This window comes from Bradysia coprophila, unplaced genomic scaffold (genome assembly GCF_014529535.1).
Source record: "Bradysia coprophila strain Holo2 unplaced genomic scaffold, BU_Bcop_v1 contig_350, whole genome shotgun sequence".
In the NCBI taxonomy this organism is placed as follows: domain Eukaryota; kingdom Metazoa; phylum Arthropoda; class Insecta; order Diptera; family Sciaridae; genus Bradysia; species Bradysia coprophila.
In genome coordinates, this window is record NW_023503608.1 from 9,818,535 (window position 1) to 9,831,872 (window position 13,338).

Consider the following 13,338-nt stretch of genomic DNA (forward strand, 5'->3'; position numbering starts at 1 on the left):
ACCGAGTTAACAGTTACACGCAGAGAAGCTAGAGCTCTCTACTCTAATATGAATTACTCCGACGTCCGACTACAAACTAACTCTCAACGGTTGCTAGGAATCTCGCGCCGCGTCATTCACAATAATTCACATTTTGACACATTTTGTATAAGGAAGATGTCACTTTGTGAGTTATTGTGAATGACGCGGCGCGAGATTCCCTAACACCTTCTCAACACATCCGCATAAAACCCGACAGATGGATAAGCCAGAAAAATCAGATAGTATGCTTATTTCTACAGTAAATCTGAGAAGAGGGGTCTATTTTCCGTTAAAACAATCTGTTCAGTTGAATCAGTTGGATCAGAACCACTTTGGCCTTCTATCGGCCAGCCCGAGAACCATTCCTACATCGAAATAATATTTTCGAAAATTCGAACAGTTTGACAAACAGAATTTCATCATGACACACACAACACTTACTCTTCACTCTAAAATAAATTCGTGTAATTCATTTCTCCAATTTCTATAACACGATTTTGATTGTCATAATAAATTTATGTTCGACGCGATTGTGCATTTTTAATAAAGATCAATAAGAATTCTAATTTGAACTGTATTTCGGTGAGGTTAAAAATCAATTGAATGGAAAATGTGATAGCAACAAAAAAAAAACTAGCGAAACAAAATGAATGAAAATGTGTGGTGATGTGATTGATTGAAAGCAAGAAGTAGAAATAACAAAAAGGATTGGTAAGTAAAATAAAGACAAATATCCTAAAGTTGGAATGCAACGAATTGATAAATACCCGGAACATGGACGTATTCCTTAATCGAGCTCCCCATTTGCTATTTTGATTGTTGTCTGTTTTTCGTTCTTGTAATATTATAAGTGGGTAAGGTGTGACTTCACTTCAGTGATTATATTTGCCTTTATCAATATACACTTTGCTTCTTATCGCTCCCTATAATACGTTCATCACGTTCGAGCTTATCTCGTCGAAGTGAATTTGTGAACATTATAATTAATTAATTATAATTTCGTCGGGTGCTAGGGTACGGACCCCAGTATTCGGCATAGTTTAGAATATCGGCCATCTATTGTTTAGAACAATGAAACCCAATGAAACCCATTGTTGTGGCCGATATTCTAAACTATGCCGAATACTGGGGTCCGTACCCTATCTCTGATGTTGACTTTGCTTTGTAAATTAATTGTGTGTATTTATTCACAAATGAGTCCTCGTTCTGTTGTACGTCTACTGTCTACTCAGTGTTGGACTTGTTATGCATATTTCTTTCAACAAAGTCAATGAGTGTTTGGGAGAAAAAAGATGTTCGTTTAATGTTAATGTATGGTAATTGATCTGTAACCTTTTTGGTAGTGAATTCATTCTGTTGATTTACAAAGTACCATTGATACCGTATACATTGCGGAACGAGACGGCTGTCGTAATTAGTTGTAAGTGTCACAGAGTGCCTTGTGGCTTGATAGGGATTTACTTTCACTATTTTCGTCGTGCTCTTCTGTGCCTTGATTCTGGATGGCTATATTTTGTATTTTTTGGGACTCGCGACGGTACATACTTTTCGTAATTCATTCAAACACTTCCTCAATTTAATTCCAGCGAAGAATTGTATCAACAATGTTTGTTTTTCTCGGAGATACGAGAAAAGTAGTGGACAATCAGTTACAATCACAGTCAATAGCGGTCACAGTGATAATACTTCTTATTAACGGTTTGAGATCTGAATACCAAAGGCCCTACCACTACCTTCTACTACAGACAAATTGGTTGACGTATTTCTTTTACAATGGATATTTTTCTTCCACTGACTTCAGAGCCCAAAGATCATTTGGTTTTTACGAAAAGTTAAACTCCACGTCGCATTTTGTATGGCAGAAAACACGAACACACTAGCAATTTCTCGTTGATGATCGACTTTGTAATCGACCAATAAAAGGTAAAATAAAGTTTTGCACCATCGGTCGATTACAATGGTATGTTTTCCAAGTAAAATAAAGTTTTGTACCAATGGTCGATTACAAGACTGAAGATGGTTAGACCACGCTAACCTCTGACCACCACTGGTTCCGGAGGTCGAAACAGCATTTTATCTCCACTTTCGCTTCACGCGATCCATGGGAAAGGGAAGAGTAATTATGCTCTGTTTGTTTGTTTTGGTGATTGTTCTGCATATTAGATAACGCCACCACTGGAATTAGTATGTTTTCCATGTAAAATAAATTTTTGTATACCATTGGTCGATTACAATACTGGATTTTCCGTTGCTTAGCCTGTGGTGAATATCCAACATAATTGTCAATCCCATCAACGCAAAGTTTCTTGTTTTCAATGCATGGAAAATTTTTCAGGTTTCATTGTACAATCTATTTTAGTAACAATTACACGCATTCCTTCTGATTGTATCAACCTGTGCAAAGGTTTTCCATTTATGGAACGCAGTGGTCAACAGTAGTAAGACGTCTCTATCAAACTTTACAATGTTTTTTATGTTTGAATAGACTAAATTACGGAGAAAATCTCCCGACCAGGAGAAACTAATTTCTGAAGACCTTGTCTTAATATTACAGTACAACTTAACGAAACAAATGTTAATTTGTCTTCACCTCAGATCCTTGAGACGCACGACAACCTCTATATGTGCTACAGTGCACATTTCAACGTTTTCATATAATGAAGTTACTCCTTTTTTGATCGATAATTTATTATTAGGCGAAAACCGAATGTAATTATTCACTTTCGCTGACGATCTAAAATAAGAATTGAATCCTTTTGTATAATTCATTTCTTTCTTTATTTACGTTCGATAGTATTACGAATTCTTATTTCAATTCGTTTACGACGTTCCACTTAATTACAATAAAAGAGTGGTTTTATTTCTGTCGTTCACGATTAGGTCAATCGTCAACTAGCACGAATAATCAAAAAATCGTTGAATGTATGTCATACGGACATTATTATACATTTAAACATACAAAAAAAAACTAAAAGTTCTGTTCTTTTATGTATCTAAATTTTTAATATTCGAACATTGAGTAGTGTTTCAAACATTCAACATTTTATTGTGTCGGCAAGGAACTCACACTTTTATGGTTTGTTCGGGTTGATTGCATTCTTAACGATTACATACACATACATTCCATCTTGAAGGCTTTCGACTGATGTACATTGATTTTATACTAAGATATTTAAATGAAGCAACGATGTAGTTTCCCTTTCAATAGTAATCCCTACAAAATATGCGACCCATTGGGAAAGTTTGTCAAGAAAATAATCAGCTGAACAAAATTTACATCCGTCATTTTCTCTTTCTTTTTTTTCTATCACACACGCATCCGTATTACACCTCTTATCACACAGAACTTACGTTATCAAAAAAAATTAAAAAAAAATCGCATGAAACCAATGGTAAATGTAAGTCAACAAAATTAATGCCGACAGGCTTATATGTTCTTTTGTGACAAGCAACACATTAGTTATCTCCAAAACGTATCCCGCTGTGTGTGTGTGTAATGAGTCACTAAATGTTGTTGTTATGATTCAAGTTCGAATCTTGTCGTATTCACCAGCGAATTCAGCAGCAAAAATTTGATTATGTGCACATTGCACTGCACATTAAATCCAATCAGCATTTTCAATTACATTTATTTGTCACACAATTGAAAGTCTTTTCTTTGGATTTCTTCTTTGTCGTTTGTTGTTGTTCTTTCGTATTAACGAGGTAAGGTAACAGAATACGTAACTTAAACTATAAATGTGTTTATCGATTATAGTTGTGCACTTGAGTTTTTGAGGTGACTTCATTGCGTCAAAGGGAAAACGAAAGTTTTGGGTGTACGATTAGCTGTAATTACACATCAACTTAATTAGGCGAAGAGGTTCAATTTACTTGTCGATTTCTACAATTTTTGCATAACAATTATTTTTGCATAACAATCATCGTTTTATGTTCTAATAATTTTCTTTGATTTTCATTTACTAACATCGCGTTCCGACCATCTGTTACGCACAACACCATATGTGGTCTTATCTGTCTTACCGATGATGGGTTCAAAGATCAACATTGGAGTCCCACTAACACCTGTATAAGCTGTATATGCGTTTGCAATTAAACAGGAGCGTTATAGCAGCCACATTCAAACAGCCCCTGTAACATTGACAAGAGACTGTTTGTGACGAGAATGTTATATTTCTGTGACTAGTTCTATGAAAATTGTTCTTTGAAACCAATCACGATTTTAATTTCTGTTTCTGAGAACAAAATTTTATGGAAAATTTCAGATTTGAGACATAAGATTGAACAAATTGATGTTTGGGCATGCGCCGGTTTTTCTCTTCAATGAGTTTGTCTCATACCTTTTTCTCGTATTCATTCGATCGCAAAATGAGCAGGTGAAACGTCTTTGCTTATTCCTTAAACTTGCCTCAGAAACTGATTGGTGTTCAACAGAACGGACTGATCATTTACTGTCTTTTGTCTTTTCGTTCATCGAATTAGAACATCCGCTGTCAATAAGCAATTTTTCGAGCACCTAGACTTTCTTTAATAAAAAGGAAATTTCGTGTCCACTCCACACAATAAACCTTTTCCTTCTCTGTTCAATTTGCAGAACTAAACAGCACCGCCATGACTTCAAATTAAACGGATCAAATTTACCCTTCAATTACCCCCAACAACATCAAACTACCAGATACACCGATACGTGAACTGCTAAATACCACTTAGCATACCAACTCTCACTGAACAAGGAAATAAATGAATTTAATTTGCTGGACCATGGCGCCAAACACACGTGTAACACGAAAATGGGAAGTATTTGCTGGACGAAATAAATTCTACTGTGACGGATATTTGATGTCTGCACCGAATACTGGAGTCTTTTATCTAACCGTGGTTTTAATTACCGTGACTAGTGTTTTGTTTTTTGCATTTGAGTAAGTCCTCGCCAGTATAGATTGCCAGACATACACTAAGAGACTAATGGAATTTTACTTTGCAGTTGCCCTTACTTAACACTGGAAATAAATCCAGCCATACCGATTGTGGGTGGTTTATTGTATTTCTTCACAATGGGTAAGTGATTGTCTTCACACAATGTTATCACGAAAGCTAATCAGGAGTCCTCGATATCCGCCAAAGCTCTTCACTTATTTTTGTTCATATTTCTCACTTCTCAACAATTATCTTCTTCACAGGTGCATTGTTCAGAACCACATTCACAGATCCTGGTATTATTCCTAGAGCTTCCCATGACGAGGCTGCATATATTGAGAAACAAATTGGTAAGTCAAAGAAACGAAAAGTCACAAGAATCTTAAATCCAGTTTCTTTGAGTGAATGTGTCTTTCTTGTTCACGGATACAAAATTGACAACATCTCAATTTGCAGAAGTGCCAAATTCGTTAAATAGCCCAACATATCGTCCACCACCGCGCACAAAAGAAGTTTTGGTAAAAGGTCAAACAGTCAAATTGAAATATTGTTTTACGTGTAAAATATTTCGTCCGCCACGAGCATCGCATTGTAGTTTATGCGACAATTGTGTGGACCGATTTGATCATCACTGTCCATGGGTATGGAGGACGTGGAATGGATTTCCGGTTCGGCGTTTCTCATTTAATTTCCCGATTTTCTTGCAGGTCGGCAATTGTGTGGGGAAGCGTAACTATAGATTTTTCTACATGTTCATCGTCTCTCTAGCATTTCTAACCGTTTTTATATTCGCCTGTTCCTTGACACATTTAATTTTATGTAAGTGCCGGAGACATTCGTTCGACGTGACTGCTTTACGATAATATTTTTTTGTTTTCTTCACCAATTGTAGTAGCAAAAGCAACAAACAAAGAATTTGTAGAAATCATCAAAATGTCACCGGCGAGTGTTGTTATTATTTTCATTTGCTTCTTCTCAATATGGTCTGTGATAGGATTAGCTGGCTTCCACACATATTTAACGACAAGTGATCAAACAACTAATGAAGATGTAAGTTTCCATTTTGTGTTACAATTGATATGCTCACTGTACCGGGCCATTATCGATCACTGATTTTAATCGTTTTTTTTACGTTTTCAGATAAAAGGGTCGTTTTCCTCGAAGGGTGCACAACACAACATAAACCCCTACTCTCACGGAAACATTTGCATGAATTGTTTCTACATCATATGTGGCCCCATGACTCCATCCTTGATTGATCGGTAAATATTTTTCTTTAAAAATGAGGAGAGCTCGTTTTGGACAACCGAATTGTTTAAAAAAAAACTTTTTTCTAGTCGTGGCGTTGTCACTGACGAATATCGCGTACAAATGCAACAACCCGAACGCTATAACAATGCAATGCAAACGGCACATTTAGTCAGTCAATCAATTGGGAGCAACGATAACAAATACTACGACAAAGAGGTACTCCAACGTCTTTCACCGTTTAAGGTCAATTCTTTAATCGATGTTCGTTTTTCAGCTGCATCCCAATCTGATCAATTCCGGTATCTATCGACAGCGAAGCTACGATAATTTACAAAATGGTAAGTCTCCGTTGCCACTACGGCCAACCACATTCTATCGCAACCGATCGCGGTCGGCCAGCGACTATACGGTTGGTCTATCATTCGTACACGAAACTCTAACGAACCAAATTAGTAACGTGCCAGTGCCTACACATTTCAAATATTTTTCGCCGCAACGGAAATGCAGCGATCCGAACATAATGCCACGATATCCGTACCATAAAAATCGGGCCGTGCCGCGTCAACGACCATGGGACCCAATCAATCGGAATAACATCTGGGACCGGCAAGTCATTGTCGACTTGAAGAGTCCCGGTCTGCCCGATATCTTTGATATATTAGATTTTAACGATCCGAGTGAAATCGATCCAATGTTACGGGTACGCGAACGTGATCATTACTACAAAAATAAACGTTATTCGAATCACTATGTTCCGAGTCCGGCGAAACGGAAGCAACGCTACTCAAATGTGTATGAATATTCGACGATGAGCTACGGTCTCGGCGGTATGGGACGCGGTTTAAATTCCATAGTCGAAACGTCGAGCAGTGAGGAGGAGAGTTCCTAAATCGTTGCGTTTTATTTTGTAATTCGTTTTCGATTTTACTTTTTTTTTTCGTGCGTGTGGAGGGCTACGTAGCTGGCTAAATGCAAGCGATATTCGCTCAACTAAATAAAAATCCGGATAAAAATTTAATCAAACTTAAAAAAACAAAAGCTTTAAAAAACACAGTCTCTCTTACTCTCTATTTTGTACTTAGATTACTAATAAGCGTAGGTAATTGTGTTCGGGTACATTGGTTTCCATAGAATATGAAAAGCTTCAGAGAAAGCGTAGAAATTGATTTAGAACATTTTTGTAAAGAGGAACAGTCTCTTCGTGTCATGCATCGACACAGTTAGATAAGGTTATCTTCTACATGGTCAAACTCGATATTATCAGCATCTAGATCACCTAAATCACCTAAATTCACTAAATCAGTATGAACATTTAACAAACCTCAAACGAACAAGTTCGACAATTTCGTTAAATCTGCTACTTCATTTGTTAAAAGTATCTTCTAATTATTGATAAAAAGTCTTTTACTTCGAATGGTATAACGCACATTTTGCTATTTAAAGCAACGTTAGCTAGACCTCATCACTTTGTCGTGTTTGTCTCTAACAGATCTATTACTATGAATCCGTCTAGATGGATCATGTATAAAATGCAAGTTCTTTATTCTTGATCATGCGTTTTATTTACCATTAGTTGCGCGATTGGTGACAATAAGATCTGAAACCATTGGTAGCTTGATAAGTAAAGAAAATGACATCGAAATGGCGCCTAAATAATCATAAAATACTCGAAATAACTTCCTCCAGAAATAATAGCAATAACATCAGCCTGTATCATCATAATCTATAAACCAATCAAAACCAACTGTTCTACAGTTTCCTCATGATTTTACTTTGTACACTTAAGACGACAAAACCATACTCACCCTTTATCAAGTAGTTTTGTTTGATAGCCGCATACAGTCTATTATGGTATGGTGTTTCTCGATAATCCCGATTTTTGCGTTACGAAATTGATGAATTATCCCATAGGTGAAAACACGTAGTTCGGATGAACCATCATTTTTCTGTCAGAAATCTTAGAAATGTTTAAATCACAAAAGAAAGGTCGTACCGCATGCCATCTGATGTGTTTCAAGACCTAAAATATACTGCTTAAACCAGGAATCCAGATTCGAAGGACAAAGATCACAAGTGTTACTTCAATTCTTCTTGATTCACATAAATATAACTTAACTCCAATTAGAATGACCAGATGTATGTGCATTTCATTTCCTATCTGATTAAATAATAGTTGAGATGTTCCCCTTTAAATATACGATTCGAGTAACTACAGACGTAAAATACTTACAAATCGTTTGAAATAGCAACACAAATGTACCCAACATAAAAATATACTCCTAGGTCATGGCGTCCTTATGAATATTAAATTAAGACAAAGAGGAAAAAATATTTAAAAATCACAATAAATAATTAATTTAGCCAATATATACTACATACACAAACGTAAACATAATAAATAAAAGGGAATTATAAGTAAAATTATAGTTATATTCATATACAACCACACACTAATACAACAACAGTAACAAAACCAGTTATTTAAATGAAAATGATGGAAATTTATTATTATAAAGAAAATACAAGCAAAAATAGAAGAAAAACCAAACAACAAAGCCTGCGATATAATCTTAACTAAAAGAAAAACAATTTTAATTTCTAAAAACAAAAATTTGTAAATTTTCCATTTTTTAATGCTTTCATTGGCAAAACGTTTCGTTTGTTTGTGTGAAAATGAAAAATCATTTTGAGCCTTTTGCAATTGAGCCAATTTGTTTTGGGGGTGAGTTGATTGACAAAGAATTATGTTTTATGTTCTCAATTGCATAACATTAGTTTAAACAGAAGGCTGTTCTATTGAAGCTATTTTGTTTTAGTTTTCTTAGTTCGATTTTTATTTCTGTTCTTAGAATTTCTGTTTCGTTTATTGTTGTGTTACCACAGTTGGACGTTTTTCAATGGCGAACTATTCGAAATAACTTTTTTTTTGTTAAATTTAAATCAATCCTTTCGTTGTATTTATGTCGATAGTAATCGTTATGCACCCGAATTTGTTGATGTGTTACAAACGACATGAGTATTATGACGTGTAGTCGTTAAATGTGCTACTTCTTCATTCGGTTCAAGGTATCGTCTAGTGTTTGATACGAAATCTTTTACTTCAAATGTTTTTACATTCATTTTGCTATATTTTGCACTTTCATTGATTTATCTTGATCCAAATCGAGACATTCAGATTGTTTAGGACACTTTTGAGCAAATGGGACTAAAAGAGCTAAAAAAATTGACCTGAAAGGAACTAACATAACTCAATCCGGTAATGACAGAGTTCAGAAAGTATTCTTAACTAAAATTACAATTTTCTCAGGTGATCTCACATCTCTGGATGGGTCTACCACTTTCTATAGTTTCAATTCATTCGAGAATAGCCTTTGAAGGATTTCATAATAAACTATCGACGGTTTTCATTGTCGACCATGAAGTTTTACCTCTCAAGGAATTTATTTCCTTTAAATTCTTGCTCTGAACACGAACTGGCGTTCAGTCATTAGAGCCTATTTACGATCTGCAAACTCCTATTTCAATTTTCCTGGTAATTAACAAGATCTGCATGCGTTCGGTTACATTGTTAAGTTTATATTCAGTATTTTGTTGTTAGATTTGTCATCTCATTACTTGCTTTTTGCTAAATACGGCTTCTGCTTTATGGCGGTGATAAGAATAGCAGGCTTGAAAAATTGCCAGCTTCGTTTACGCCGCTAACACTCATAAATGAATCATTATACCAATTGGAATAACACGTTAACACATTACACTCAACAAAATTGTTATTGTCATCCATCTGTTATCATCATCAACATTTTTTTTTTATCTCTGTTCTTTCATCCCATCAATGAATTGGAAAATATCCGAGTCTAACCTTTATTTTATTGTTGCAGGTCACTCGACTAGTAACGCTCATCTGGTTGACAATGAACTTCCCATTTCGACGCTACACAGTCCAGCTGATCCAATGAATCTGACGCCGACAGATGACAACGATGTCGACGACGATGATGGATTGGAGAATTTAAGCAATCGCAATAATTTGAGCGGCAGTTATTCGAACTTATTTCGCGACATACTGGATGATGATGACTGTAAGCTGAATAGCACCGAACAAAAAGTTCACCAGAAAGATTTGAGCGAAAATGTCTACTCCAATATACCGTCGACGACGTCGATACCAGCTGGTGACAATAGTGAAAAATCCGATCCAAATTTGCATGTCTACTCAAATATTGTAGAGACAACGGCAGGAACATCATCGTCGGAAAATTTAAATAAATCAACGAGTGGAAATGTCGATGCAACATTAACTGACGGATCGTCAACGATGATTGCCAACGATTTGGATTTGGATGATCCAGCGCTGGCGGTCGCAACGTTCGGTATGGCTAAACCGAAGGATAGCAGTAAATTGGTAAACGAAAAGATGATCAAATCAACGAAAGTAGATCGGTCTAGTTTAAACAATAAACGAATGCCTAAGTCCAGTTCAATGGAAATGAAAAATGTGATACCTCAAGTGGCCATAGTCGATCAGTCGTCGAACGCTGTAAATGGCAGTAGTGCAACAACGACCGCAAATGCATCGTTTTGCAGTCCGAGTCGTATGCGTTTGCTACACGACACGACAATGATCGATACGGCATTAGATTTGGATAGCTTGGACGATGGTTCGAGTGTTGGTAATAACTCGCAAGCGTGTCTGGTGAAAACGGCAATCGTTTGAATCGACTTTTGAATGCGATGAAAGCTTTACGGCAACAAAGTGTACAGCATCCATGTGTAAATTGATGGGAAGGTTGGATGGATGAGAATTAGGAGTATGGTTCGTCTGTTAGTTAATTTTTCTCTGGCGAGGGTTCAAACCATAAGCTGAATCGACAAAGTCACAAATTAGATACCAAAATAGATCTAACATTTGACTTGTGGCGTGTGTCTTCGCTGAGAATGTTTTACGACTGAGATTCATTTCCTTCCTATAAGATCAGTTAGCTAGATTTTTTTAATTATTTTTTTATTTAAGCGCGAACAAACGAACATTTTGCGAAGAGAAACTTTATTGTTATTTTCTGCTGCTGTGTTTTTTCTCTTTTCTTTTTTTTTCATTTCATGTGTGTAAGGTACTGCCAATGTGTGCAGACAAATGCAAATTTTTAATTTAATTTTGAAAGAGAAAATTATTTAAGATGTGCTCTAAGTCAAAACGAATAAGTAATTTAAAAAAAAGTGAAAATTGACGTCCACTGTCATGTAGGCCGAAATTTTTTTGTCAATTTTATTTCCGATTTGTTTTTTCTCGAAAAAAATAAAATGTGAAATCATTCTAATTTTGGTGTCTATTGTTTATCTGGAGCAACGATACGAATTTGGTATAAGAAAAGTTTGAAGTGTGGATCTAATTAAACATTACCATTTTCACAGACCACGAGTAGGTCACCAGTATGGTTATCTATAACTACTTCGGTTTAAATATTTTCAAAATATTGATACGAAATCTTTTACTTCATTTAATTTTAACATTCATTTTTCGTGCAGAATACCTCTAAATTTAGTTGCTGACAGAATAGAATAGGACCGTCATCGCATCCATAATATATTAAAACGCACCTCCTATAAAATTTCCTTCGCTCTTTAACAGAATTTTCCATAGCATTTATTGGTTCACAATCAAGCGACTGAAATCCATTTTATTTGCTAAAAATAGCGCATACCAAAAATAGACAATGGCTACTATTGTCTGAGACGCAGAAATTTGATATTGTTATGTAAGCCATAAAATGGGAGCGCCTTCGTTAATATATATTAGTAACATATGAGCAGACGCTTGTCTATCATCGGAAACGACGTAAAAAGGAAATGATGAGATCTGGTTATTGCCGTCTTTGATGGTAAAATTTAAGTTAAACCAAATGAAGTACAAGAATTTGCTTCAATCTGTCGCATAAGCTTTAAAAGAAACATAACAGACTCTATACTAATACTGGTGACTTGTTTGTCGTTTGTGGAAGATTAATGGGGTTGGGTTCATAATCACCATTTCGAACGTACCATTAACCGATTGATTGTTCCAAACTGTAAAAAAGCAACCAATTACCAAGGTAAAGAAACAGTAAAGTGTGCAGACATAGGCACTCGCATTCTAAGAAATAAAAAAGTGAAAATATTTTTGCTATGACGGATAAGCTTAACACAGCTTGTAGTGTAAATGGAAAGGAACTTGATGTGAATTTTTGTTTTTTTAAATTATTGAAAATATTTACAATTTAATTAGTTGATTAAAACTGTAGAATGTAAGGTCATGAAGAGAAGAGTGATTATTATGAGATTTAGAAAATATTGTTAAAGTTATTGAGCTGAAAAAACCCTTACCCGTAGAACTGACTAAATGGTATTTTTGCAGTCGTATTTATTCTGCGCTAATCGCATTTTAGGAAGACTTTTTTAAGAAAACTTCGGACGAAAGATTACTTTCTTTTCGGAATTATAACGACCAAAATGTTTCCACTAAAGTCCTAAAATATGTTTAACCGAAAAAGTTACGCTTAGCGTTCCGTACGTAATTTTTAAACTCTGTCATGCTGTACAAAGTTTATTCCTTTTTTTAGTTTCAAAATTCTAATCTTTAGCAGCATCTATTTCGGCTTACTCTATTATTCTGGACGAGATTCTGAGTCTAAAGAACACCGTCCACTCTTTCTGAACATAAAATTCTTGCAACCGGTTATGTTTTTCCGTTGCTCTGCACGTATCCAATCCTTTGCGCAAACTGACAGCCAAAATTCTGAAACTAACCTACTGGTCCTGCGGGTAATAAAAAATGACAAAACCATAATAAGTAAGTCAAGTTGCATTTAAATTATTAAACAACGACAATGACTAGCATTTGAAAATATTTATTTTACGAGTTTTAGTTGTGAGCAAAGTAAAGAAAACAACCAATTTGTTAAAACAATGGCCCATTCGATGTGGGTACTAAAAATTATTTAAAAAAAAGAAGGAAAAAATGATAATTTTCATTATTTTTGTAAAATGAGAAAACCTTTAAGAATCCATCGTAAGAAATTATAATTTTTGTTACTTTGTCATAGGAAAATGTTTTCAAATCAAAAGAAATATAAAACGATTTTTTTCTACAAAATAAACCCCGCGTTTACTTTCAAG

General features: G+C 35.2%; 1 protein-coding gene across 2 annotated transcripts; it reads left to right on the forward strand.

Annotated features, from left to right (window-relative positions):
- Nucleotides 1-421: 421 nt before the first annotated feature.
- Nucleotides 422-13,105, forward strand: LOC119080838 (palmitoyltransferase app). 2 transcript variants are annotated; one of them, XM_037189398.1, is made up of 11 exons: nt 422-732; nt 4,616-4,940; nt 5,006-5,079; nt 5,202-5,288; nt 5,395-5,579; nt 5,646-5,757; nt 5,831-5,988; nt 6,079-6,200; nt 6,276-6,405; nt 6,464-6,527; nt 10,068-13,105. In XM_037189398.1, exons 2-11 carry the CDS (start codon nt 4,762-4,764, stop codon nt 10,901-10,903), a joined length of 1,947 nt encoding a protein of 648 aa, XP_037045293.1. In that variant the 5' UTR covers nt 422-732; nt 4,616-4,761; the 3' UTR covers nt 10,904-13,105. The 2 variants fall into 2 exon arrangements, with proteins under 2 accessions (XP_037045293.1, XP_037045294.1); XM_037189399.1 differs by lacking the exon at nt 422-732 and adding an exon at nt 3,509-3,726.
- The last annotated feature ends 233 nt before the right edge of the window (nt 13,106-13,338 follow it).